The following is a 19,853-nucleotide window of genomic DNA, read 5'->3' as shown; positions in this document are numbered from 1 at the left end:
AAAGGCACACCTGTCCACAGGTGAGGGATGGCCCTGTGGAGAGGGCACACCTGTCCACAGGTGAGGGATGGCCCTGTGGAGAGGGCACACCTGTCCACAGGTGAGGGATGACCCTGTGGAGAGGGCACACCTGTCCACAGGTGAGGGATGACCCTGTGGAGAGGGCACACCTGTCCACAGGTGAGGGATGGCCCTGTGGGGAGGGCACACCTGTCCACAGGTGAGGGATGGCCCTGTGGGGAGGGCACACCTGTCCACAGGTGAGGGATGGCCCTGTGGAGAGGGCACACCTGTCCACAGGTGAGGGATGGCCCTGTGGAGAGGGCACACCTGTCCAGAGTATTCATTCTTTCCAGGTTGTGATAGAGAAAACAAACAAAGAGCCATGTGATTTCTCGGTAAGGCAGAGAGCCTGAAAGGAGGCTGTGTGCATTCCCATGCACTTTATTTCAGTCTGTAATCTCATGAGAATAGCAAGGTGGAAACACACTCGTGAAAAGTTAAACTCCCAGCACCCTCAGAACAGAAAACAGACACCGAGCAGAGGCTGGGCCACCGTCAATTCACACGGCGGCACAGGAACCCCCAGCATGGCTCTCTCCCATGCTGTGCGCTGTGCTGACGGCTTCAGAGGAGCTTCTGGCAGACGCTCCACGAGTCCCTTAGAGCTTCTGGAGAAGCGACGTTGGCTCACCCATGGAGGCATCGGTCTGCAAAGGGAATTACCTCACACTGCAGATTTGTGAGAACCTGCCACGTACCAACCAGCAGTGCCACGGGCCACTAGAGCAGTATGTGGTACTTCAGTGCCCTGGGGACTCTGTTGATAACCAGCCTCCCGTCGTAACTCAGGGAAGCAAACAGCCACGGGTCAGCTGAGGCCCAATCCACAGCATACACGCTGTCCTCATGTTCCTCATAGGTGGCGATAACGTTGTCCTGCAGGGGTTCCTTACTCCTACAGCACAAGAGATAGAGAACCAAGTGAGGCACAGAGGATGTGAGAGGTGACAGAGGAAAACATGGCAGGAACAGCAGGCAGCCAATGTGGGGCCAGCATGCTGAAGGCCAGGGGCCCTCCTGACAGCTATGGGGACAGGGTACAGCCTATGGATTATAAACATCGTGAGTGTCTAGCAACGCCTTGTGCCCCCATCCTTGGCACCATGAGTCCCTGGGTGATCATCTGTCTACAGACAGGGACACTATGCCTAGTAGAGCAGAATAGCAAAGCTGCCAGCACGTGAGCCAGAAGACACTGGGAACAGCCAGGCTGGCTCTGTGCTGCACAGAGTAGCCTGATTCTGGCTACAAAAGGCTCTGTTCAGGTGTGTAGCCTTCCTGGGTCTGGTACTGGGTGAGGCAACACCCTCTCCCCACATCCTTAGATGTGAGCCCAAGCGGCCCTCACAGAGAATCTCAGAGCTGTGAGCCTGTGGCATGCATTCCCAAGGAGCGGGCCTGCTGGCCTGCATCAGGAGGTCTGAAACCCCATGTGCGCGGGCCACTTCTCAGAAGGCACAGCTTTCTCCCCATTTCACAGAATGACTGCCAGGCGTTGAATGCAGTCTGGGAGCCCTGAATACCTGCACAAAATGCTTCCTTTTCCCAGGAGACAGCTGAAGCTCTTAAAGTCCTCCACCTACCCTTGAACTTCACCTGGAGTCTACGGTATCAGGAGGCCCCCACTTTCCCAGCAAATGGACCTGCCAGTGGTCAGAGAATACTTTGTGACAAATACCAGGAAGAGTCTCCACAGGGAATCCAATCTTCCTGAATTCAGTGGCGTCAACGTGGCAGGAAGTCATCAGGACAGTCTGCCAGCCACAATCCCTCCCCTGCTTCCATAATGTTCCCCACACGGGGGGCAGCACACATATTAATCACTCAGCAGACGAAGGGAACAAGTCAGTTCCTCCCCTGGCACAGGGGGTGAGAGACAGCCTCCTTGGCAGAAGCCAAGTCTACAAGGCGCCTGCCTGGGAGGAGCGGCTGGAGGCCTGCACCTGTGCTCAGCAGTGCAACAACAGGAAGTGACAGTGGACGGACAAACCCTGCAGATGAGCCTCACGGTGTCTCCGCACCAAGAGAACAAAGGAGTATGTGTGCACGCAGACCAGTGCGGGCCTGCAGTGGGCTCTGGGCGGTCTAGCTGTCCAACCTGTTGGGCTTCACTCCAGAGCCTCTTTTCTCTGCAATCTGGGCACAGATTTCTGGGGCACAGCTTAAGGGAGGCCACTGACACACAGGAACACGGAAAAACCACGTCAGAGGACAAGAGCATCTCCTGCAATGCGCTCCACAAAGGAAGCTGTGCGCCCTGCTGCCTTCTCTCGGGGCCTGAGGGCGCCCATGCCGACTCACCCTAGGAGCCCAGCCAGGCAGGAACTCTGCGATCACAGCTGTAGCAGCAGCCTCGGACCCCCGTGTGTGCAAAAGACAGGAGCCCTGACAAGAGGAGGGTGCGGCCATAGTCACCTCCCAGTCACACTGAACTGCAATGGTGCGGCTGGGATGTGCACAGCTGGGCACTGTGTGCAGGGCCCGGGGCTGAGGGGCCGACCGACTCACTGACCTGGACTGAGACGCACATTAACCAGCTGAGGGCTACAGGGGAATGGTCAGCACTAGGAACCATCCACTGAGAATCCTGAGGACACTGTGATAGCTCCACAGGGAGTGACAAGACCCAGGGAGAGTCATTCACACTGTTATCAGGGTTCAAATCTGGAGACAACAGTCATCTTTCAGATAAGACATGTGGCGTTCAGAAAGACTGGAGAATACAGAGGCAGGGGCACCCCATGCAGGAAGACCCCTTATAACTGCGCTGCTCCTTATCTCACAGCTAATGACCTTAGACCTGTGGTCTGTGACTGCAGAGGGAGGGGACATCATTCTTATCACATGCGGAAATCGCCTGGCCCCAGATGTCATCTGTGACCATAGAGCACTCTTGCCCAGAGCCCCTTACTTCTCAGCATGGTGCTCCTCTGGGTCACTGACGTCATCATCGTCCACCAGGTGGCCGAAGGGCTCCGAGGAGATAGACACCATGTTGGACAGGATGACTCTGCTGTCGCTGCTGCCAGTGAGGACCAGCTGGTCGTGAGAATGGTTGTAGCGGACGCTCCACACCCTGCAACGGTCATGGGCAGATGAACAATGGTGAGTGAGCACACAGGAGTGTCCCTGACCTCACTGGACAGAGCTGCACCAGGTGTGGCCATAGCATCAACACCACATCTGCCGATGCCAGGGACTTCCGGGAAGGAAGGACCCAACAAACAAGGCCGGAAGACTGAATGTCAGCCTGCACCTGTCACTCAGCACTCCACCTTCCTTGAAGCAGCACTTGGATCAGCCACACCCTGAAGCATCTAATGAAGCCCCACACGCCTTTGCAGCCATGTGCTGCCTAGGACCTGAGACAAGGGCCTGTGCATCTCCCAAGGTCAGGTCTGATACTGGGGCCACTTCCTCCTCACAGGGGCCAGGGACCCTGCTGAATTTGGTGCCCTGATCCTGCTAGGATCCAAGGAGACTCTAGTGCCTGGTTGGAGAGTGCAGCAGGCCTCACACACAAAGCTGTGTTCAACATGGTGGGTACAGCTGAGCTTTCTGCTCAGGCTGCAGCAAATTACAGCCGTTCATCCAGTGCATCAGAACTGCACAGGAGGACCCTGGGGCTTTACAGACGCAGTAGCACTGCTGGTGAGGAATTCACAGAGCCAGAGACACAGCTTAGGAAGGAAAAGCCCGTAGGGGCCTCCTTACCTAGGGAGGAGTCCTCAGGAAAGTGGCTTTCTCACACACATGTTATACACACATACATACCCATTTCCTACACATACATGCACACACACATTACACGTGTACACTCATATACTCACACATTTCCTACACAAACACATGCACACTCACATTTCCTACACATACATGAACACCCACATTCACATATTTCCTACACATACATGCACACAGAGACACATATCCCAAACACACACTATTTCACACTCACATTTCCTATACACACACACACATATTACACATACATACACATCCACACATTTCCTACACATACTCAAACACACTCACATACATGCTCACATATGCACACACACACACACACACACACACACACTCCCTATACACACATACACAATGCACTCACACATTTCCTGCACACATACACACACAAACACATGTGCACATGCACATGTAGGCTTTGTTGGAATAAAAACATGTTTTCATGCCATATAGACTAGTCTGCATTTCACTCCCTTTTCTCTTGGCATATGGTACACATCCAGACAATATCTGGAGAGGATGAATGGTGTTGGGCGCCCTTCCATATCCACACATACAGAAACGCCCCATTCCTTCTGGCAGCTGCATAATCTCCCCTGCACGGATGTCACCAAATCTACCTCACCAATCCCCTGCTGATGGACATTTGGGTCCTGTCCAGGTTCTGTGCGTGGCAAACAATGCTGTGTGAACATCTGTGCACATTTACTTTTCCACACTTGAACCGGCGCGGTTTAAAGAGGAACCAAATCTGGTGTTTTTCTTCTTCTCCTACACTTATAAATCACAAACATTCACATTTGGAATTAGTGTTTCTTTAGGAAGAATAAAACTGGGCTGATTGAATGATTCACAGCAGCACAAACTAAGCTGGTTTGTGCTTTTCCAAATGGTAAAGTAATTAGCAAAATAAATTACATAATCCCCTCTTCCCTAAAGCAGCATGCAAATGAGTTTCCGTACCAGTGGGAGTGCTCCTCCAGGGTCTTCACAGGCTCGGTGACATTCCGTGTGTCCCAGAACTTCACCTTGCAGTCATCTCCGCAGCTGGCGAGGTAATACTGCTTGTTGGGGTTGAAGTCGAGGTCACGCACCAGCTGCCCATGAGCGTTCTCGATGCAGTATATCTGGCTGGAGGGAGAAGGGCACATGTAAAGAGTGCTGGGCTGTGGTAACCACTTCACCTTCCCAGGATGCCGACTAAGCCCCCAACTGAAGGAAGAGCTGGCTCATGTCCCTGTTGGCAGCCAAGCAGAGGGAATCCCAGCCTGGGTGCCCAGGCCATCCACGTTCCTCCCCCTGCAGAAGTGGTTCATGGAAGAAACAGTGCTGACAGGCCAGGAGTGTATGTGCAGTTCCCCGGACCAACTGCACAAGTGGCTGTAGGTATCGAGAGTGTGACGTGGTGGCCAGTGAGAAGGCACAGTGGTAAAGGGGCCTGTCACCAAACTGGATCACCCCAGTTTACTCCCAGGGACCCACACTGTGAAATGAAAGAACCAATTCCTTCAAGTTGTCCTCTGATGTTCACAGGTACACCACGGCACAGCCCACCACCCACTCTAAACAAACGAATGTAGTAGGTTTTTTGTTTTTGTTTTTAAGTTTTTAAATGTATTTGGTATCTTGGGAGTGGGAGTGGCCAGAGGGACAATGACAGCCATGCAGAAGCTGGACTAGACGTGTGAGAGCCCTGGCAGCTTTGAAGCACAGAATGAGAAAGAAAAGAGAAAAAGACTACACAGTGATGGTGGTGTGCTGCTACTGTTTGGAGATATATGTAGAAAGAGAAAGAAAAGTGGAAAATGTTGAAAAACCTATGAGAAAAATGTAGATGGGGTGTGCTATGCTGGGCTTATTCTGTGTCTGTCTGCACCCCACTAGTTCTCAAGGCAGCAGCTGTGGGAAGGAGGTGTTTGAAATTACCCATATGGTGGTTTAGAGTGCACACGCTCAATGCACACACACAAACACCTGAACACATATGCACACTGCTCACACACATATGAACTGTACATGCACATGCATGCATGTACGCGTGTATATATATTCATGTTCATTCTCTCTCCCTCTCTTCTCCCCTTTCTTTTCCTCCCCCCATTCTGCAGCCCCCATTTCTCTGGCTGCCCCTCACAGGGTCATTATGATGCCATGTACCCAAAACAGGGTCAGGTCACCCAGGGAGTTAGTGCTGGACCCAGTATAACCCTGCAGTGCCCCTTCCCACCCACACTTTACTGACCCCCTCTTCCTCAGAGAGGACTCAGCCTCCAGTGCTAGCATTGGCCTCCTTGTTTGCTATGGCTTCAGTGGGGGTTGGAGAACAACCTGGAAGACATAAGTACCTTTCATATAGCAGAACCTATCATATATCATAGTCTTCTGCCCTGCAACAAATATCAACTCAACTCCTTCCCTTCCCCTCAGATTGGACCCCACAGTCTGATGGCATTTTAATTAATTAACTTATGCATGTGTGAGATGTGTACACATGTGCATTCATGTACATGGGTGCAGAAGCACACGTGTGAAGGTCAGGCCACACTCCGGCATCTGTCCTGTCTTTCCACTGTAAGTTCTGAAACAAGGCCTTTGTGCTGCGGTGTACACCAGCATCTGCCCTTGAGTTTCTGGAAGCTCCCGAGCCTCTGCCTCCCATCACTCCCCATCAGCAGGGTGTGCTGGGATCACAGGCACTTGTGTTGCTGCATCTGGCTTTTATGTGGGTCCTGGGGATGTGAACTTGGGTTGTCAAGCTCATGGGGCAAGTGCTTTTACCCATGGAAGTGTTTCCCCAACTTGGCATTTTACAGCTTCAGCTGGCTCGTATACACTACACTTTTTCAATATCCCAAAGTAAGATGCCCTAAACCTTCAGAACTCTCGTGCGAAACAAGTAGAGCTATGAAATCAAAAGTGTGGAGCACTCTGAAGGTCATGGGCAGTCAGAGGTGTACTGGGCCTGACTGAGGCTTGCTTCAGATTCTGGCAGCACAACTTTAACAGATGCCAGAAGAAACAGCACGGCAGCCTGGCCAGACAAAAAGACGGCTGTTGCCAAAGGAGTCACCCGTCAACGGGAGGAGTAAGGTTGCTGTTCCGGTGACACGTGCTTTGGAAGTCGGTGCCTTGTCACACAGACAACCTGGGCACAGCAAGGTCACTGTGGGGAGCTGCCAGCCAATGCCACATGCATCTTGTATTTCGGTGTGTAAGCCAATCTTTGAGATTCTCGCCTTCACATCCTTCAAAGAGCAGCAAGGAGAGAAGCCCAGAGGACAAAGAGAAGTGGGCTGCGTGGGATATCCATCACGGTTGGAGTCTACGGCCTCCAGCTTCATCAGGAAGCCAAATCACTCCTCTGTGCAGATATGCACAGGGGAGGAGTGCCTACCGGTCATTTATCAGCCCTGGATTTTCACAGGGCCTCGGAACTAAAATTAAAGGTGTTCCCCCACCATGGAAGAAACTCACGTTATTACATGACATCCGTCTCTTCAGCTCAGTGATAAATGATGGTGTGCTAAGGGGATAAACTGCATCTTAAAGAAGCCTGTGCAGGCTCCTGTTGCCATGGCAACAGACATCCCACCATCACTCCTCTGCCTATCAAAATCACAACTGGAACAGAAAAATCGCTCTTGTTTGTTCCATTAGAACTGCTGGTTGTTGCGTATAATTACTTAAATGACAAAATATGATTGCCCAATAGGTATGGCTCTTGAAAGCACAGAAATGGCCAGACAACTCCACAAGGGAGGCTTAGGCTGGGGACTGAAAGTGCCAGCCTGCAGCGCTAATCACAGAGATGGAGCATCTGTGTCACCATGGGGCTTATGAGGCACCACAAAGCCCTGGCCTTGGTTTCCTTCTACACTGCCTCTGACACAGGAAAAGCTAAGGGACATCACAAAGCCAGCACCATGACAGCTCCCTGCAATGGACCTGCCAGCTTAATTTGGGATAGATAATTCCCCAGAAATGAGATGAAGACAGCAAGCCACGTGTCCCCAGCACCTCTGGCTTTCAATCAACTCCTTCAGAAGAGAAAGGATGGGAGAAAAAAGCAGCGATCCAAAGTGTGGTCACATCACTGACCTCATGCTCCGGGTGTCCCATCCTCGCAGGGTGGTGTCACTTGCTGTGGCCACCTGGGTACAGTTGTGGTGTGGGCTCCACCGCCCCGCAGTGAACCTCAGCTGTCCCCTTCCTTCCAGAGCTGCTGAGCTGGCCAGCTGGGCATGATGGGTATTGTTCAAAGGAGAGAAGAAAAATTTGAACTGTTTACAAGATTCTCAGGATTTTATAGAAATAATTAGGACAATTAGGAGGTTCAGTCTTTGTTTCCCTCCCTTAAAAGGCAAGAGCATTTGAACCTTATTGGAAAAATAAAATAAAATAAAACCGAGCACAGCAAAAAATAGAAGGCACATTAATAGCCCTATTATGGAGGGCTTGCTTCAAGTGTGTGATTAGAGACAATCAGCTCAAACTTGAAGAGAACAATATGGAATAACTCAAACATCTGGCTTTTCCGGAGACAGAGAAAAACCAAGTCCCCATGGCCAGCTCCTTCCGGAATGACACATGTTCTTTAATCAAATGCTGTTCCCAATACACAGCCTCTTTCCCCTTTATCATGAGGATCACAGGATACTCACAGGGTTCACTCAATTTCCACAGGCTGGTGAGGCCCACAAAGCTGTCTCTTGGGGTACTGAGAGAAGGCAGGCCTTGGTTGCAAGCCTGGGAGAGAAGCCCACTGCATGTTCCCCCTGCCTGGGATCTTCTGGCAAAGGCCTGCAGGTCTTCCCATTTTCCATTTGAAGCTCTATTCATCTGGTTAACCTGGGCACCATCCCTCATACTTCTCCAACATGCCCAAACCCACTGCTGATGAATTCATTTAAACCTTCAAACTGCGCTCTTCAGAACTCCCTGAGAAGCTGTGTGGCCAGTCACCCAGGGAGCCTGGCCAGTCCTCAGCAGCTGGGAAAGCCAGGGAGAGAAGGCCTTCTGGGTTTGCTAATGAGGTACAATGTACTGTGGTGAGACCTGGTGTTAATGTGCCCTCCAACCATCAGAGGAACGTGGGTCTGAACCACAGCACTAGGAAGCAAAGCCACGAGGGCACAGAATGGCAGTCATCAGGGCTTCTGGGGGGACTGAGAACCCACCCTTACCTGAGGCTCAGGACTTCCTCTCACCAGTGGAGGGCATCATAATAGAGGTATTCTGAGGCTGGAGTTGAAAGATCTCTACATTGCTTTGAAAGAGCTGACTGGACAGTGGAGACCCTGCAACAGTCCTGGCTGGACACAAGAAGACAGGTGCACAGAGGTAAAGGCCCATCTAGTGGGGGGTGGGGGAGTATTATGTCAACTGTAGCCCTTACCTCTTAAAACCAGACACTCAGGAAGCTATCACCCAGCAAAGCCTGTGTGAAAAGAGGTCACAGGTAGGTGTGACACCAGAAGTCCTTGAAGGGAAGAAGATGGTGGACCAGCCTGTCCCACAGAGTCCATGGAAACGGCCATGGGTGCCCAACAACAACTCAAAAGAGGCTATGAAGATGCACCTCCTATTCCTCTTCCCTGGGCATTTAGGGGAAAGCACTCTCCTTCCCCTTCGGGGAGACTGTGAGCCAAGGAATACACAAGCAGTACTTCTTCAGAGCATATCTTACAATGCAAATCTCTCTGCCCTGCTATCTGCTGTAGTGAGTGGTCACCACCCAAAAAGACTTCAATACCCCAGAAAATCACACACACACTCTGCAAGCCTCATGCTCCTACCTGACTCATCAGCACGCTGTTTGGATGAGCCCAACTCTGAAGACCCAAAGGCCTGAGCTTTCAACCCCTCAAAGAGCTGAAGGCCATTTCTGGTCTATGCAGAAGGTATTCACCCTGCTCCATGGGGACATCGAGGCAGGTATGCAGGTACCAGAAAAAGGCCCAAACAAGATGATAGAATGAGGGCAGAGAGAAGAGAATCCCTAGGTCCTTAAGGACTCCAGGGAGGGATTAGGAGGAGGAGCTATCATGTGGGACAGGCCGGGGAAAGTGTTAGGTGCTAAGGTGGAATGGGAGCAGCTGTGCCAGCAGCAGCAGTGGGAAGAACATACAGATGGATGTGGAATGTGTTTGGTGTGGCTCAACAACCCCTTGCACCCGGTGAGGATGTGGCAGTGAGGGTAGGTAGGCGTGGTGACCCACTAGGTTCTCATAAGACAGGACTACACAATAGTCTGCTCACACAGCAGCATGCAGCAGAACAAGAGGGATGGATATGGTGAGATGCCAGGAAGGGATAAAGAGCTGGAGGCAAGGTCACTCTGCAGGCCAAGGCCTACACTCCCCAACACAGTCAGGTCACCCAGCAACTCAGGAGGAAAGTAGGAAAGAGGAAGAGGAATTGGAGCCCAGTCTGGGCTATCTCAGGATCATCAGTCAGGGTGGTGGCTGGAGATCAGGGCAGATGAGTTCTAGGGACGCCAAGACTCCACCCACCCCTATTAGGAATGATGCCCAGAGCATCTGGGAGGCCATCACTGGCCAGTGCAAGCCAACTTTCAGAACTCGCCATACAACTCCCCAGAAGGGTATCACATAGCCTAGCTGCCAACCAGGAACAGCCAAAAGGGACAAGGTGGGTGAACAGGGAGGTGGAGGAGGGGACAGGCAAAAGAGGGGTGCTCCACTCATGAGACTTGTGTTTTCTGCCCTCTCTAGTTCACTGTATCAGGTTCCCAATCTCTTGCTTTTCCTTATGCTTGCAGAATGGGGAGCTCAGTTCTGCTACCAGGGTCTAGTTCCTTTCAGTTAGCACAGGGGCATGAGGAGGGCAGGCATGTGGCTCAATGGCAGAGCACTGCTTGCCCAGCAGGCACAGGGCCCAGTTCTATCCCAGCATTGCAATTAACAGCAACAAAAAAGCACACGAAAGGAAGGTTCAGACCCTGACTGAGCTACCAGGAGACTCTGTAGAGCAAGTGAAGCGCACAATGGGGTCTGAGGAAGAAGCTGCTATGGTGCTGCACAGGAGGGAATAGTGGCAGGACAGCATGGTGGTAAGAGCTGGCAGCCATGATGGAACAGTTACAAAAGTGGGGAGCCAACAGCAATGCTATGTCAAGCTCTAACAGAATTCTAACCAGACAACAATATTAACACCCACTCAGTATTACCACAATAGGACGCAGAATGGCTAGTTTCGGGCAATAATGCTGACAACTTAGGCTCAGTGTCTAAATCTCCAAACCCCCAGTATGAGTGAAAAACTCTTCCCACAGTACCTTTACACAGAGCCCCTCAGTCTCCTGAAAACCTAGTGTTCTGGTTAATGACGACTCACTGGTGACAGACACTACACTAAAGCACTTGAGCTCTGCTGTGGGATGGTCTGTATGTCAAATTGCTCTGATTGGTCAATAAATAAAACACTGATTGGCCAGTGGCTAGGCAGGAAGTATAGGCGGGACTAACAGAGAGGAGAAAAGAGAACAGGAAGGTAGAAGGAGTCACTGCCAGCCGCCACCATGACAAACAGCATGTGAAGATGCCAGTAAGCCACGAGCCACGTGGCAAGGTATAGATTTATGGAAATGGATTAATTTAAGCTATACCAACAATTAGCAAGAAGCCTGCCACGGCCATACAGTTTGTAAGCAATATAAGTCTCTGTGTTTACTTGGTTGGGTCTGAGCGGCTGTGGGACTGGCAGGTGACAAAGATTTGTCCTGACTGTGGGCCAGGCAGGAAAACTAGCTACAGAGCTCCACAAGCAGGGACGTTTTGTTTTGCCTACTCAACTCTGGGCTCTCATCAATTTCCCTTTAAGCACAATCATTCGCTGTCAAAGTCTTCAGGAAAATGACAGTATAAGGTCATATTAGGTTTTTTTAAGATTTATTTTTATTTTATGTGTAAGAGTGTTTGCCTACATGGATGCCTGTGCACCACATGTGTGCCTGGTGCCCCAGAGTCCAGAGGAGGGCTTTGAATTCCTTGGGACTGGAGTCACAGATGGTTGTGAACCCTTCTTTGGGTGTTGGGACTCAAACCTGGGTCCTCTGGAAACTAGTGCTCTAAACCACTGAGCCATCTCTCCAGCCCCAGGTCATATCTTTAAAAGAATACAGATTCAAGGAGGGGACAGAGCAAGCTCACTGATGAAGCTGATGTGAGAATGCCTGGTACTATGCCAGGAGGAACGACCCCAACCTCAGACAGCACAACTTCATAGAGCCTCCACAGCAGAAAACCCAACTACAGAGCCAGGCAAGGCTATTGGTTCATTTCCTGATTATATAATTGAAAGTCACAAGATACAGACGAGGAAACCATGGCTGTCTTGAGAATTCAAACCACATGGCAATGAATAAACCTAGTAAATGAGTAGTGGGGCCAGGTAAGCAATGATGGTCTAAGTTTCCAAGATTTCCCCAGCTGTAGGAAGGAGTGCAATTTCCTGAGGGACAGCCATAATGTAAGCTGGGAAACAGGAGTGAGGCACTCAAGGCAGAGGTGAGAACAAAAACAAAGCAGAAAAAAAGGGGAAGGGGTGGGGAAGGGGTGAAGACCAGGGCAGGCAGAAAGGGAAGCAACCAGGATGTCCTCAAGGTGAGCAGGAGACGGAGCTATGGGAAGATGAGCTCCTCAATGGGAGCTGAAGATGGAAAATGCCTACGGCTGGCCACAGCCAAAACAGTCAGAAGTCTGACCCTGGGCTTTGTGGCCTGGGCAACCCACTCCCTAACCAGTCCCACCTCAGGGACCACACTGTGAGAAACATCCTGCAGAGGCTCAGTCTGCAGGAGCTGCATCCTCCAAAAGCCAATGTTGCTGAGCTTGGAGGCAGACTTCCCAGGAAAGCCTTCTGTCAGTCAGAAACCTACAGGTCCAGGGACAGTTCAGATGAAGGACCCATTGGGCCATACTCAGGTCTCAAGTGGGATTTAAAACACAATGTGTCGGTGTGGGCTGTGCGAGACAGGCACTGTTGTGGTCAGGTATAAGACAGCAGCAAAGGTCCTAAGCTGAGGTATCAGTAAGTTCAGAGGTCAAGGGGAGACAAAATGAAAATGAATCTCAAGCTTAAGCCTCCCTCCACAGAACCTCCCTTACTTTACTCCTCAAGTGGAGTGGGGGACTCAGCACGGCCACACGGCCAGCTGAGGCAGAGCCAGGGCCTGACCCCTGAGCAGGCTAATGTACGGACTCCCGATGCAAGGAGCTGAGAAGATAAGCCTTAGAAACGGCCCACTGAGGGCAGCAACATGGGTATGCTGCAAGGATGGCCACCACCCCTGTTTTCCTGAGACATGGAGACAGCTCAGCAGGAACTCCACAGGGTATGACAAACACAGTCATGTTTTTCAGCATTAAAGAGAAATATTCAGGGTTTCCTGGTCCAAAAAGGACGATTAAAGGCAACTAACAAATGTTTTCAGATGAAATGTCACTAAAACAAAAGAAAACGCCTTCCAGTGAACACACTGAGGTGACCTGAGTCCTCCTTGAGCCTCACGTGGGTGCGTTTCAGAAAAGCCTTGGTGTTGGAGTTGTAAAGACAAAAAGCTGCACTTTTACCACCATGGCCACTGAGCCAGGAAGCAACCAGGAGCAAGTGTGATGCTCACAGCAGCCCTTCAGAGGGAGCCAAGCATCCCTACCCTGCCTCCTTGAACAACAGACGGGGCTGTGGTGCTTACACCGTAAGGCAGCACAAAGTGACCCGTGCATGCTGTGTGAAGGGCAAGGCTGGAGCAGCTTCTGTGACAGCTCTGTCCACCTTACTCTGAGCCCCTTCCCAGCCTGGGGCCTGACACTGCCTGAAGCCAGTGACTAGTTTAGATATGACATGGGATAGTGTCTGACACCTGGACAGAGGAATTGGCTTTCTCTTTGCTGGTACTGCAGGAATCTGGATGTGATGGCTGGAACTGCTGCAGCTGTCTTGCCAGCATGATGACAAACACCAGTGAAATGCAGACATGGCATTGTAGATGGGTATGGAGCGGAGGACCTTACGCTGCTGAAAAACTGCTATGTTCTTCATCCTTGCATCAGACTGTCCAACTCCCTTCTCTCTTGAGCCCCATCTTGAACTTGCAGTGAAATGCAGTCTGCCATCTTGCAACACCATCTATAAGTGCTGACTACAGCACAGAGAGAGAGAGAGAGAGAGAGAGAGAGAGAGAGAGAGAGAGAGAGAGAGAGAGAGAGAGAGAGAGAGAGAAAATCTCAGGCTAGGAACTCTACCCCAGGGGTGATCTGGCTTTGCTGGCTTCTGAGGGTTACCCTGGGCAGGTTGCTAAGTCTCAGGAGGCATGGCATCCTCTAATGTAATTTAGGTGCACAGTGAAGACAGTCCTGGTAGGACTGGGTACAAGGATCAAATAAAACAAAACAGCAGTTGTCTGGAACATGGTATTTTTCTTGAGTTTTGTCATGACTCAATACACAACACATGGAACATTTCAAGAGCTCTGAGTGGCCCTGGGATAAGTTCAGAACAAAGGCAATGCAGTCTGTAGATACTAGAAATGGAATTCATGGGGGAGCCTGGGTTTAAAGATGATGGACTAATCTGTAGGAAGAAATCTCAAAGCTGTGGCATGGCCATTGTTGGCTGCTTCTAACCAGGTTAACAGTGAGAATCAGAAGCTACAACACAGCAGAGAGGCCTGAAAACATGCACTTTGGCTAGGAAACGAGCACACTGGAAACTGAACTAGCTGACACAGCCACGAAAGAGACTCAAGCTACTAGAAAGGCCTCGTTTCTCAATGGGACAAAGGAAGCCACCTTGAGAGCATCTCAGGAACTGGCCAGATCCCACCTGCCAACAGGGATGAAAAAACAAACCACTGAAAGACTTTCCCTTGAGACAAAGCATCCCAGGGTCCCCTTCTTACAGAGGCTGCCCACCTAGGCATCCAGAGGCTGCTACCAGTCCAAGAAGACCCGGCTGCCACTCAAGCTGGCAGCAGACCTTGGCATCATCCACATGATGCTAATTTTACAGGCATGAGGAATATAAGAGCTGCAGTGTCCACCCAGATTTGAAAGGAAAGCCGGGGAGGCTAGGCAGTGTGTGGCAGGGCCAGGATCCCTGTGTGCAGCCCTGGAAAGAAAGGGTTGCTGAGGGCAAGGCCCTGAGAGAGTGGTGTGGACTACGAGGGTAAAACCAAAGCAGCAGTCAAGATCCCAGTATGTTGAGGTGAGGAGAAAAACATCTACAAGGGAAAACAGCAGGTACTGAACAGAGCCAACCCAATAGAGAAACCCCATGGCCTGGCACAGGGCTGCCCAAGTCCTCTGGCCCTCGCATCACACTGCTGTGTGCTGGTTGCCAGACACAAGAAACTATAGGTTTTAATATTTGCCCTCCTGAGTTCTAGTTTTGCTTTGGTCTGATCTTTCACTGCTGTCTTCCTGCCTCTCCCTTTGGAATAGAGATGTTTACTTGGTGCCATTGTAAACTAGAGTGAATAACTTGTTTTTGGAGTTTTATAGGGCACACAGCTAAGAGTGGCCTTGGTTGAATCAACATGGGCTTCTGAACAATGTTTGAAATGTTAAGACTGGGCACTCTTAGAGATGGGCTAAAGCCATTTTGCATTATAAGATGGCCATGACCTTGGGGTGGGTATTATGGTTTAAAATGAGATGGCCTCTCAGTTTCATGTTTTGGATGTTCCTATTAGTGGTGCTATTTTGGGGAAGGGTCTGGAAATATTAGGAGGTAGTGCCTAGCTGGAGGAAGTAGGTCATTGTTATGTGCCTCTTTTTTTTTTAAAATTTATGTACATTGGTGTTTTGCCTGCATGTATGTCTATGTGAGCACCAGATCCCCAGGAACTGAAGTTACAGACAGTTGTGAGCTACCATGAGTGCTAGGAATTGAACCTGAGTCCTCTGGAAGAGCAGCCAGTGCTCTTAACCTCTGAGCCCAGTCCCTGGGATGTGCCTGTTAAGGTTGCACCTTGTTTGAATTCTGTGGTTTTTTGCTGTGCTTCTTAACCACCATGATATGAATGCTATGCTCTGCCACCACCGGAGTGGGCTGAAACTAAGCAAAATAAGTGTCTTCTTTCTACATCACCAGTAACAGGGGCTGTGGCACAGCAGTGAGAAAGCTAATGCAAACAAGAGCCTGGAGACAAGGTAGAGATGGGGTCCTGCCACACATGTATGGGAACCACAGCTTGACTGTGACACTGCACATCAATGGGCACAGAGGCCAGTGTGTCACTTATATACTACCATGGCAGAGACATCTCCCTGGGATGACATACTCTGAATTATATTTAATTAGATGGTTTGAGGGTCTGGAGAGGCCTCCTTGGAAAGGGAGTCTTCCTGCATAGAAAATGCACACAGGGTAGTAACAGCATCAGGTGGTAGAATTCCCTATCACAGCCATATACTCAGTTTATACCAAAAATGGCTCTGTAGACCTTTGCTAAGCATACTCTTTATATAGAACATCTTGTTCCTAGAAGGCCACATGTACAACCTCACAAATTTTTTACCAGGATGGACCAGACTGCAAAAATTGTTTCTGTGATACCAATTAGATACAAGTGACCTCTAAAGAGACCTCCTCATTATGGTCAATTCTTTGGCCAAGAACAGGACAGTGTGTGAGGAACACCAGAGGCTTAAAGAAAAGTAAGGCCAACAGCAACAAAGTTAGACTGTGTCCACATCAGGCTTCGTTTCTTTTTGGTTTTTGAGATGGGAACTCTCTGTGTAACTCAAGATGAACTTGAGCTCTTCCTGTCTGGGTCTCTCAAGAGCTGGGCTTACAAGCTAAGTACAGACACACTTCCATCTTTCATGCTGGAATGTCAATCATCACTCGTTGACTCTGGGAACATCATTAATCATGAAGTAAATACAATCTGCTTTTTGGCACCTTAGTTTCTTTCTTCTCTAGCTCTTGCCTCTGTCCTAAGATGTTTAGTGGTCATTATCAAATCCAAACTGGACATCAAATACTATAGCATCCTATACTTGTAACATCCATCCATTTATGCACCATGTACCCATGCATCTACCAGTGCACCTCTCCACGCAAGCACCTCTCATGCTGGCCTCCCAGCCAGTGGCCCACCATCCAACACCCACTCACCCACCCATCTGTCATCAAGCATGTGCCGGATGCTAGCCATGTCACAGTGGGAGATTCTGTCCTGATAACTCTGCTATTACATGCCATGATCTCTCACTCAGGGATGTGGATGGAGATGCTTGGACAGGCAGGCAGAAACAGACCTTCATCCCAAAGCCTGCAGTGCCACCCTGGTGGCAGGCATTCCCTTGCCTGTACCCCTTCACCTTAGCCTTGCCCCCTGCCAAGGCAACATCTGGGTACTGCAGCCATAGGTTCTGCAGGGGGTCACCTGTCAGAGTGGGGACCCTGGATGTAGAATGGTGGGCACTCAGAACATGAGGACATTGGGCTTGCACCACAACTCCAGAGTTAGCAGCTCCTTTCCGTAAACACACCCAGTCCTAAAGGTTTCCGCTATTCTGGAGACCAGGGCCTGCTAGGAAGTGCTCTACCACTGCATGAGAGCTCTGTCCTCTTAACTTTTTATTTTGAACAGTGTCTCACTGACCTTGAACACATTCTATATATAGTCAAGAAAGCCTTAAAATTGCAATGAATTTTGTTTCAAAAATGCCATAATGAAAGCTATAATTTACATGCTAATTAAAAATGAGTTGAGTGGGTAGGGAGGTGGAGGAGGATCTGGGAGGAATTGGGGAGTGGGCGAATATGATCAAAACATGTATAAAATTCTCAATGAATAAATAAAAACACTTAAAAAGAAAGCAAGGAGAGAAACAAAACAGCAAGAGAAAACGGCTCGGCTTTGTGCAGCCCACACGAAGAAGATGGAAACACAGGAGACAAGCAGGAGAAGTATTTCCAGACCATACAGTTCGGGACAGGAGACCTACAAGTCAAAGGAGACAAGCCTGTGCGCACAGAGTTAGGACTTCAGGGACTCTGTCTCTTCCCGGGAGCTACTGTGTGTAAGGCCACCATGCGGAGGAACCGGGGTGGACACTAGCAGAAGGGTCACCAGGGTCTTTGCTGTGCCACCTTGACAGAGACAACGATGTCCACAGAGGAAAGGCAGCAGGGTGTGGAGATGAGCGAGCAGATGCAAACAGGGAGGCCACCCATGCCTTCATCGCTGTCCACACACCCCATAGACCCTCCCACTCCAGGCCTCCCCAGGGTTCAGCTAATGATTATAAATGGCAAAGGATCTCCAATTTAATTGCAGAAGGTAATGATGCAGTGAGCATAAGATTAGATTCACCACAGAAGGCAATATCCTCAAACAATAGAAAAAGAGAAGCCAGTGTGAGGAGGCTGCAATCGATGGGAAGGTTTCTGTATTAAATACCACGGCACTGGGTCACAAAGGGATATTGACAGAACTGCTGACAGCAGATAAAAAAGGGGGAGAGAAAACTAAATTGGTCTCTGCAGAAAATAAGTTACAGATTAATCACCCCGCCATGAAATGCGTTAGCAATGACTTGGGGTGTGAAGACGTGTTCACCATCTGACCACAGCACAGGACAGCCAAGGGCAAGTAGGGCCTCCTGAACTACTGTGCCCCGGGGCCTCTGCTGGGCACAGTCCCAGTGCAGGGACACCAAGCGTGCTTGGGAGGCTGTGCTAGCTCCTCCCCAGGGTCATGGCAAAGCCTGCCTGATGTGCAGGGGAGGAGTATTTCCTTCCTTCAGAAAGCTTTGACAGCTAAGGTACAGCTGAAGGAAGAACTGGAGGGCGGGCCAGCTACAGCCCAGTCCACCCCATATCTCCTAAGGTGGAGGTCATGAGTGTGTTCCCAGCTCTGAAAATGTCCACAGCTAGCCCAGGCACTACATCTCCTGCCTAACCTTTTACCTTAAAAACTCCTGTGGATTATCATATAGAATGTGGTGATTTTTAAAAATTATCTTTTTAAAATGATGACTTTTTGCCCTTAAATAATATCAATGCTCTAGGAAAATAAGCCGACTCAAACTTCACTTGATAGTATGACCGTGTTTTTAAGCTTTAAAAAGTCGGTTAATATTTTAAGAAGTCTAGCATCCATACCTCATATTAATAACGACGCATCATCACTCATGTTTTCTCTTTAACCTAGGGGCATTATTAATATTGTAAGGCACGGAGAGGGGAAGGAGCTCAGGAAGCATTATGGGAACAAATAAACATAAGACATTGCCACCTGAGGAACCCACGCTCTGATGCTGTAAAGGTGACAGCGTGGCCCTGGGGACATGACACTGTAAGGTTTCATTGCAGGGTTCCTGCGTTTTCTTCTTCCTACAGCTGATACTTTGACAACAAGCACGATGAATGTATAAAGTATAAATGCCTGTAAACATGCATTTTAAAAAAAAAAAGATTTCAAAGAATCAAACATGAAAAATACACACGGTTTTTAACTCTACAAAAGGCAAAATACTTAAAATGAGTAGCCAGAAACAAACTGACTCCTAAGAAAGGCTAGAATTCATTTTAAAATTCACATAAATACATGTGAAGCTGGCCAGGAATGTGGAGTCCAGCCTGTGTAAGCGTCCCTCTGCAAGTGTGGCTTTAAAGAAGTCTTGTGAGAAGAGCACACTTAGACCTGAAGCCACCTCACAGTGCTTTCAATTTGTACCCACAAGGCCTAACACTCAGGTCTCTGCTTTACACCTCAGTCCCTGCATCCTCCCTATCTGATAATTAATTTCAAAATTCCAAATGTGTGGACCAGGTGTGTATTCTGAATTCAACCCAAAAAGTTCAATTCCAAAGACCACCCAGTGAGACCTTTGTCCTTCTTACTCACCACTGCCTGACTTGAGCTGGCCTGGAGGTCCCACAACAGGATGTGGCTGTCCGCCAGAGAAATGACCTTCTTCCCATCCCCCATCGGCTCCCATACGACGCTAAAGAAAGACAAATGCCAAATATTAATATGAGCAATGGGGACCCCCGAGCACATAGCC

At 49.7% G+C, this 19,853-nt stretch overlaps 1 protein-coding gene across 3 annotated transcripts in view; it reads right to left on the bottom strand.

The window, feature by feature from the left end:
• Positions 1 to 391: 391 nt before the first annotated feature.
• Positions 392 to 19,853, bottom strand: part of Eipr1 (EARP complex and GARP complex interacting protein 1) — a 121,222-nt gene continuing 101,760 nt past the window's right edge. For all 3 annotated transcript variants that reach the window (XM_006989789.3, XM_076558663.1, XM_076558664.1), the window contains 5 exons: positions 19,694 to 19,793; positions 7,909 to 8,045; positions 4,774 to 4,941; positions 2,975 to 3,139; positions 392 to 958 (listed from right to left, as the gene is read on the bottom strand). In XM_006989789.3, the coding sequence (XP_006989851.1) occupies positions 784 to 958; positions 2,975 to 3,139; positions 4,774 to 4,941; positions 7,909 to 8,045; positions 19,694 to 19,793 (745 nt within the window). In that variant the 3' untranslated portion in view covers positions 392 to 783. The remainder of the gene's footprint in view (positions 959 to 2,974; positions 3,140 to 4,773; positions 4,942 to 7,908; positions 8,046 to 19,693; positions 19,794 to 19,853) is intronic.

The sequence above is a fragment of the Peromyscus maniculatus genome, chromosome 22 (genome assembly GCF_049852395.1).
Source record: "Peromyscus maniculatus bairdii isolate BWxNUB_F1_BW_parent chromosome 22, HU_Pman_BW_mat_3.1, whole genome shotgun sequence".
NCBI classification, from domain to species: Eukaryota; Metazoa; Chordata; class Mammalia; order Rodentia; family Cricetidae; genus Peromyscus; species Peromyscus maniculatus.
Note: the sequence above shows the minus strand (reverse complement) of the source record. Positions and strands in the feature narration are given on the sequence as shown.